Below are 8496 nucleotides of genomic sequence, written 5' to 3'. Positions count from 1 at the left end.
TTGTTCTTTCCACCTCCCAAAGTGTGCTGCTTTACAAGTCTCACCCTTGGCTCAATTGGTTGAACTCTTGCTTCTGAATCAGAAGGTTACATGTTCAAACCCTGTGCTAGGGCTTGGACTTGTAATCTAGGCTGACACCTCAGTTCAGTACTGAAGGGTTGGTGATGTCTTTTGGATGAGAAGTTAAACTGAGAACCTTGGCCAGTCTCTTAAAGTGAAAGATGGCCCTTTTTTCATAGAAGAGCAGGGAGGTGTCTGAACAACATTTAATCCCTGAACCAACGCCACCAAAATAGGTCATCCGGTCATTTGTCTCATTACTGCTTATGGGTTCTTGTTGTGCACAAATAAGCTACCATGCCTACCTGTAAACACAGTGACAACACTTCAAAAGTAATCAATTGGCTGTGAAGCACTTGCGGACACCCCGAGAATGTGTAAAGCACTATGTAAATGCAAGTTTTTCTTTCTTTTCTTTCTAAAAGGGAGTTCCACATTTAATCATTGAAATGGTGCTTTGGAACCAAATCGTGCTGGTGGCTGCGTTGTTCGTCTTTTCTTGCCCTAAAGGATTAGAAACACTACCTTCACAGCACCTGTGTGGCTCGTACCTAGTGGATGCTCTGTACTTTGTGTGCGGACCAAAGGGATTCTACTATTTACCTAAAGTAAAAAGAGGCACGGAGCAGTTTCTAGGTATGTTGGCCTAACTCTAAAGGCAGATAATAACTGGGGTTGTTTTGCATGTCCTAATGACGGGTAATAAGATGATTGTCCTGAATCTTGTGTGGAATTGAAAATCACGGTCCAGCAATATCTGAACCATGAGGCACAGATTTTCCCTTTAGGCGGACTTTGGACAGGTGGGGGAGAAATGCTCATGGATGCTATCCAATTAGTCCCACTCCCCTGCTAATACTTTTAATAGAATTATCCAACACAGAAGAATACCATTGGGCCCATCATTACATAGAATTATATAGAAGTTACAGCACAAAAACTGGCCATTTGGCCCAACTGCTCCACAAGAGCCTCCACCCACCTTACTTCATCTCACCCTATCTACATATCCTTCTATTCCTTTCTCCCTCACGTACTTATCTAGCTTCCCCTAAAATGCATCTATAATATTCGCTTCAACTTCTCTATGTGGTAGAAATTTCCACATTCTAACCACTCTCTGGGGAAAGAAGTTTCTCCTGAATTCTTTATTAGATTTATTAGTGACTATCTTATATTTATGGCCTCTAGTTTTGGACTCCGCACAAGTGAAAACATCCTCTCTACACGTACCCTATCAAGCCCCTTCATAATTTTAAAGACCTCTATCAAATCACCCCTCAGCCTTCTCTTTTCTAGAGAAAAGAGGCCCAGCCTGTTCAGTCTTTCCTGATAGTTACAACCTCTCAGTTCTGGTAACATCTTTGTAAATCTTTTTTTCAACTTCTCTAGTGCCTTTATATCCTTTGTGTAATATGGTGACCAGAACTGTTCACAATATTCTAAGTGTGATTTAACCAAGGTTCTATCAAGTTTAACATAACTTCCCTGCTTTTCAATTCTATTCCTCTAGAAATGCACCCCAGTGCTTTGTTTGTATTTTTATGACCTAGTTAACTTGCGTTGTTACTTTTAATGATTTGTGAATCTATACCCCTAGATCCCTTTGCTGCTCTTACCCATTTAGGCTCTTATTTTCCAAGGAGTATGTTGCAACCTTATTCCTCCTACCAAAATGCACCACCTCACACTTATGTATATTGAAATTAATTTGGCATTTATGCACCCATTCTGCAAGTTTATTAACATCTTCTTGTATTTTGTCACATTCTTTCTTAGTATTAACTATACCTCACAGTTTGGTGTCATCCGCAAATTTTGAAATTGCACTTCCAGTTCCCGAGTCCAAGTCGTTTATGTAAATGGTGAACAGCAGTGGTCCCAGCACCGATCCCTATGAAACAATACTTCCCACCTTCTGCCAGTCTGATTAACTACATTTAACTCCTACTCTCTGTTTTCTGTTTTGTAGCCAGCTTGCTGTCTATTCTTCTACTTGTCCCCTGACTCCACATAATCTGAACATAGCCATGAGTTTACTATGACTATAAGGCCTTTTGAAAATCCAAGCATGTTACATCTACTGCATTGCCCTCATCTACTCTTTCTCATGCCTGTGCCAGCTCTTTGAATGAGCTAATCAATTAGTCCCACTCTCCTGCTCTTTCCCCATAGCCCTGCAATTTTTTGCTTTTCAAGTATATATGCAATTCCCCTTTGAAAGTTACAATTGAATCTGCTTCCACCGCCCTTTCAGGCAGTGCATTCCAAACCATTTCAATTCCCTGCATAAAAAAACCTCCTTTTTTCCCTCTGGTTCTTTTGCCAATTATCTTCGACCTCTGTCCTCTGGTTATCGACCCTTCTGCCAGTGGAAGCGGTTTCTCCTTATTTACTTTATCAAAAACCCGCATAATTTTGAACAGCTCTGTTAAATCTCATCTTGACCTTCCCTGCTCTGAGGAGAACAACCTTAGCTTCTCCAGTCTCTCCACATGACTGAAGTCCCTCATCCCTGGTACCATTCTAGTAAATCTCTTCCACACCCTATCCAAGGCCTTAACATCCTATTTAAAGTGTGGTGCCTAGAACTGGACACAGCACTCTAGCTGAAGCCTAACCAGTGATTTATAAAGGTTTAGCATAATTTCCTTGCTATAAAACATGGAAAGATTAGGATACTGGGAATTTTAACGATGTTGTTGAATGTGCATCTACACGTTTGCCATTGTGTCAAACCTATAGTCCTCCTCCCAATTGTGTGCATCTCCTCACATTCACTGCTGTCTGAATGTTTCTTGAAATCCTTCTGGGAGTAAGTCCATATAAGCAAGAATTATGGGTTCAGATAAGAGGTTCTCAAAGTCAACTTAAAGATAGAGGTTGATGGAGGTATAAATGCAGGTTCTTTCTTTCACTGACACGATGTGGGGAAATGATGGAGTGCACTGCCCTTGTCTACTCTTTCTCATGCCATGTTTTCACGTTCAATTTCAGGATGTTGTAGATGGAGTGAGGGAGAGATGGTGTAGGGATAATAATGGGTGGATGCTTCACTATAGGAAGGAAAATCCAAGGTCAAACCAACTTTCTTGCAGAAACAAAAGCAAAATACTGTTGATGCTGGAAATCCGAAATCAAAACAGAAAATGCTGGAATACTCAACAGGTCAGGCAGCTATCTGTGAGGAGAGAAACAGGGTTAACGGGCTGGATTGTACGAACATCAGCGGGTCCATGGCGGGCGACGTCAGTGGCGGGTTCTGACCCCGCTGCTGTCTCCATCCCAGCCTCTGAAATTAATTTCCCCTGATTGGGCTTGTTAAGCCTGCCCAGCGCGTTTCCCGGCCAATTAGAGGAAGCGGGTCTGGTGACGTCATTTGATGACGCGTCATCAGCCGGTTTCCTTAAAGGGACCGTGGCCAATTTTATTTTGACATTTGTGCTGTCAGTGTTCTATAGCATTGAGGCGCTGCAAACACTGACAAGCACTGCACAGAGGTGCAGGGCTGCACCCAGGCTCTCCCATGACTCCTTCCACATGCTTATGGAGGGAGTCACAGCACAAAATGAGGTCCTCTTCCCTTCCCATGGGCAGAAGAGGCCTCCCTAGGAGATCAAGACAGCCTGGTTGCACATTGCAGAGGAGGGCACAAGCAGGGATGTGGTCAGGAGGACCAGGCTGCAGTGGCGCAAACAGTCAATGATCTCAGTAAATCACGAAACGTTAGTACAAAGCCACACTCAAACTCATCCTGCTGTGCCACTCATCACATCCCCATCAATCTGCCTTCCCTACCCTACTCCTGCACATCCTTACTCACACCAACTTACCTTGCACCTCCACCCATCCCTCTCTATCTACATTATCACTTCCACATCTCACTATCCACCACTCACACTCACCCTCATCCTAGTGCAATCATACCAACTAACAACACACAAGGGTAGGCACTTGGGTGTTTTAGCCAATGTTCATGTAAAGTTTCTGTTAATGTGGTGTCAAACATTGAAACCTTTATTTTCAACACTTTGCGTTCTTGGACAGATTTGTGTGCACCTTTGGAAGTGGCTTAGTGAGTTGAAGTGAATGGTGAGACATAACAGTACCTCCCGCAATGGTGGAATGTGAAAGGAATGGCTTGGGTATTGTAGGGATGCTTTATGGTGTTGGTGTGGGGTGGTGCCAACCTGGCGCATCATGTGAAGTGAATGTGACTCCCTCCATGTTGAGGCCATCCCTGGCTTCCCGGGCAGCAATGTGGTCGGGTGCTGATGCCCTGTGTCCTGTGCAGCATCAGTTGATCACGGAGAAGGCTGGTTTCAACATAGAAACATAGAAAAATAGTAGATAGGAGCAGAAGTAGGCCATTCGGCCCCTCGAGCCTGCTCCACCATTCAATGCGATCATGGCTGATCATCCAAACTCAGTACCCTGTCCCTGGTTTCTGCCTATATACCTTGATCCCTTTAGCCTTAAGAAATATATCTAACTCCTTCTTAAATATATTTAATAAGCTGGCCTCAACTGCCTTCTGTGGTAGAGAATTCCACAGGTTCACCACTCTCTGGGTGAAGAAATTCCTCCTCATCTCAGTCCTAAATGGCGTACCCCTTATCCTTAGACTGTGACCCCTGGATCTGGACTCCCCCGCCATCGGGAACATGCTTCCTGCATCTAGTCTGTCTAGTCTTGTTAGAATTTTATAAGTTTCAATGAGATCCCCTCTTATTCTTCTAAACTCTAGCGAATCTAAGCCTAATCGACCCAATCTCTCTTCATACGTCATCCCTGCCATCCCAGGTATCAGTCTGGTGAATCTTCGCTGCACTCCCTCCATGGCAAGAACATCCTTCCTCAGATAAGGTGACCAAAACTGCACACAATACTCAAGGTGTGGTCTCACCAAGGCCCTGTACAACTGCAGCAAGACATCCTTGCTCCTGTACTTGAATCCTCTCGCTATGAAGGCCAGCATACCATTTGTCTTCTTAACTGCCTGCTGTGCCTGCATGCTTACCTTCAGTGACTGGTGCACAAGGACACCCAGGTCTCGTTGCACTTCCCCTTTTCCCAATCTAATGTTTTGTTGGTACTGCTGGTGTGCCTGTGCTGCTGGTGTGCCTGGCAATACTGGTATTGGGGTTGATCTTGGTGGGATTCTGAGGACCAAGGTGAAAGAGTTTCAAGGGCACCCATGCTGATGGAATAGATGGCAAGTGAAGTAGAGATGACAGAAGTGATCTGTCAATGGTGGGAAAGGTAATGAGGTCAGACTGGATGGAGACTTGTGTAAAGACTTGCAGCATTCTGAATCTGTAGTGGAAATGTAGTTTAGAGGAGCTACTGGTTAAGGGAACATTTCTCAATCAGCTGGGAGCCTTGACTTGACATTTGAAACTGTCAACTCATCAGCTGATTCAATGGCCACTGACCTCCCGCCTCAGCTTTACAGACGAGGTCTAGGCACAGTAGGAAACCAGTGGCTGACCTGTCAAATCCAAAAAGCTTGGAAAAAAACCATTGATGAGTGTCTGTAAACAAGCCACTAGTGATTTTAATTGCCTCCCTCATCGCTGCATGTTGGGTCTGCTCAGCACTGACAGACCCAACATTTGGAAAAGGTGCATGGTGTCGGGTTCACAGCGGGGTCCCGACCCGCTGGAGAAAAAAAACTTTCCCACCCGACCTTTCACCAATCGCGCCCGCTGACCCCCACAAAATCCAGCCCAACATTTCTGAAGCATTATCTCTGATTCTGCACTAGATGCTGCTGCCTGACTTGCTGAGTGTTTGCAACATTTTCTATTTCAACTTTCTTGCGGCCTTCAAATGATTAGAGTTGGGATCAGATTGGGAAAAAGTGGATTGCTTTCGGGGAAGAAGCCTAAGCGGGGGACAGGGGGGGCTACAGGAGAAATAAAATATGACTTATTGTGGAACTCTTCTCTTTCAGCCTTACGTGGTGAAGAGTCCATTCAAGAAAATGAGAGCGAGCAGCAGTTTCCATTGAATAAACCGCTGGGCCGGGTAATGAAGAGGGGGATAGTGGAACACTGCTGTCATAATACCTGCTCCCTTTACGATCTGGAAGGCTACTGCAACCAATAAGAGATGTAGCTGCTGTGACTGTCACAGCGTTCCGAAAGTGAGGCGTGCAGCCATTGTGCAGGAGGCAGGTTCACTGTCACATTATTTATACAAATAAATCCCAAATCACCTCTAACCCTGTAAAAATTTCAAAGAACTGTTTCTGGCAAATCATATGAAAAGTACAGCAATGAGTTTTCTTTTGTTGGAAAACTGTAGTCAGTTTTAAATGCCTTGGGAGGAATTTTAATCTCAAAAATCGGGTGGGTTGGAATCGGGTGGGAGGTTAAAGTGTTCAAAATCTGAATGCCAACCCCAACCCATTTCCAACTTGCCCACTTTTGGTTTTAACGGAGGCGGGACGGGGGGGGGGCGAGGGCTGGGGTGGGGGTCGCGACCAAGCTGCTCGCTGGAGGCGGGTTGGTAGTTTAAATATTATAATGAGGCTTCGTGCCTCATAGTGATCCACCATTTTAAATTTAACTCTGGCTGCTCGGGTTTCCCACTCCTCGAAGAGCCCGCCAGCTAAAGGAAAGTGAGAATTGCTGGATCCAGGAGGTAAGTGCCTTTCCACTTGCCTGCTGGATCCAGCGTCCCTGTCTCGGCAAACCCCCTCGATCAGACACCTGCCAATCTGCCCCCGAGGCCTCCGACTGCCGCTCGCCGGCCTTCGATCGGCCCCCACTACCCCTGCAGCCTTCCGACATCTCCTCTCTGGTCCCAATCACCCCCTGCCTCCCGATCCACTTCCCACCTCTCCCCTCCGGTCCCGAACCCCTTCCAACCTGCCCCCTCCGGCCCCCGATCACCCTTCGGCTCCTGATCCCCTTCCAACTTCTGATCACCCTCCGACCTTTCCCCCTTCGGTCCCTGATCCCCCTCCAGCCTCCGATCCCACCCCCTCCCTGCGGCCTGGTGCTGCAGGTCGACCCACTCGACAGCCAGCCAACCTGCTCATCTGGCTGGCTGCGGGCGGAAATCAGTGCTTTGAAATGCTAATCAGGCCCTGCCGTTCAATTTGGCAGGGCTTGCAGGAAACCCGTTCCCCCGGGTTTCCCAACTGCTTTCCAGCCTGCCTGCTCCCTACCCACCTCCAAATTAAAATTCCAACCCTTATTTCTATTGCTTTGTCCCTTTATTAAAATGAATGGCGCTGCCTCCTGCATTTAATGGCGTGAAGCATACTCTATTTATATGGATGACCTAGCACATTCGACGCACTTTCGCAGATTGAAACAGTCTGTATCTTACTACATTATTTTAACTTAAAAATAAAGAGCAGCTTCTGATGCCTTGATTTTCTTTTTATTTCCTTGTTTTAACTTCCTAATTTGACTTTATGGTGTCACCTACTAAACAAGCCACACACTAAACAAAGATCAGTCATCACACTTTGAGACTTGTTGGACTTATAAAGGCAATCACAATGAATGTAGGTTGAGGTGAAGAGAATCAGGGCTTAGCACAAGGTAGGATAGAGATTAAAGATGGTCTCTACAGGTTCTAAAAAAGGAATTAAAATGATGGGCTGCCCAATAACTCAGTTGTCTAATGTGTAACTGAGCCATACAGACAAGGAAGGTCCTAGGTGCAATGCCTGTGAGTGAGTTAGCTCCTTTCAGTTCTGACAGAAGTTGGGCTGCTCCAAATTGTCTTCTGTACTCCCGTGCTAGGGACAGGAAAAATTCTTCCCGCTGTCCAGTGACCTATGTAGGGCATCAGGTTGAGAACAGGATTGGATTCACCTGTGATGTCCCCATGGTTGAACAGTTGGCCAAGGTCTGGAGAACAGCCAACATTTGTGGATTTCCCCTCCAGCACAAGCGAGGGCAAAAAGAACATTTGGATGGGAAGAAATTGGCAGGGTGAGCTGGATGGATTGAATGGGCCTTCTGTGTAATAATCACAGATTAACAGGCACAGTCCTAAAAGTGAACAAATACTTAAGTGTGAACAGGGATAATAATTGAACCAAAAGAGACAAATGTTTGAAAAACTCTCAATACATCAGATTGCTGAGAGTCCAAAGAAGCCAAAGCACAAATATGATAATGTTGATAAGATTAGCTCCCTCCCCCCAAATATTTTCCCCCTCTTGCACATTGTAGGATATGTTTCAACAATCATGTGGTACCTTTCTTTAAAGGGAATTCTTTATGTGTAAGGATGGGCAATGAATATCAGGGGCCTATTTGACAGTGAGGGCACCTTAGACAAACCTTTTGTTATCTGGTCTACACACACACACTTTTTCCAAGATGGACCACTGGACTGGAATCATGAGCAGGAACCTTGGCTAATTTTTCCTTTCTTTAGCCCAGAGATACTGAGGCTAATACTAGTGCC

The 8496-nt window shown here is 45.4% G+C and overlaps 1 protein-coding gene across 1 annotated transcript; it reads left to right on the top strand.

Annotated features, from left to right (window-relative positions):
• The first annotated feature begins 490 nt into the window (after positions 1-490).
• On the top strand, positions 491-6449 carry LOC147106633 (insulin-like). The gene is made up of 2 exons (XM_086008465.1): positions 491-696; positions 6017-6449. Exons 1-2 carry the CDS (start codon positions 510-512, stop codon positions 6169-6171), a joined length of 342 nt encoding a protein of 113 aa, XP_085864591.1. The 5' UTR covers positions 491-509; the 3' UTR covers positions 6172-6449.
• Positions 6450-8496: the final 2047 nt, after the last annotated feature.

The sequence above is a fragment of the Somniosus microcephalus genome, chromosome 15 (assembly GCF_052327205.1).
Source record: "Somniosus microcephalus isolate GS21.2 chromosome 15, FLI_Smic_1.0, whole genome shotgun sequence".
Lineage (NCBI taxonomy): Eukaryota > Metazoa > Chordata > Chondrichthyes > Squaliformes > Somniosidae > Somniosus > Somniosus microcephalus.
Note: the sequence above shows the minus strand (reverse complement) of the source record. Positions and strands in the feature narration are given on the sequence as shown.

Bases quoted from the DNA above. Each gene is read 5' to 3' on its own strand.
- LOC147106633 (XM_086008465.1), top strand. From the start codon at position 510: ATGGTGCTTTGGAACCAAATCGTGCTGGTGGCTGCGTTGTTCGTCTTT. The intron at 697-6,016 runs GTATGTTGGCCT...CTTCTCTTTCAG, and splicing joins AGGCACGGAGCAGTTTCTAG to CCTTACGTGGTGAAGAGTCC.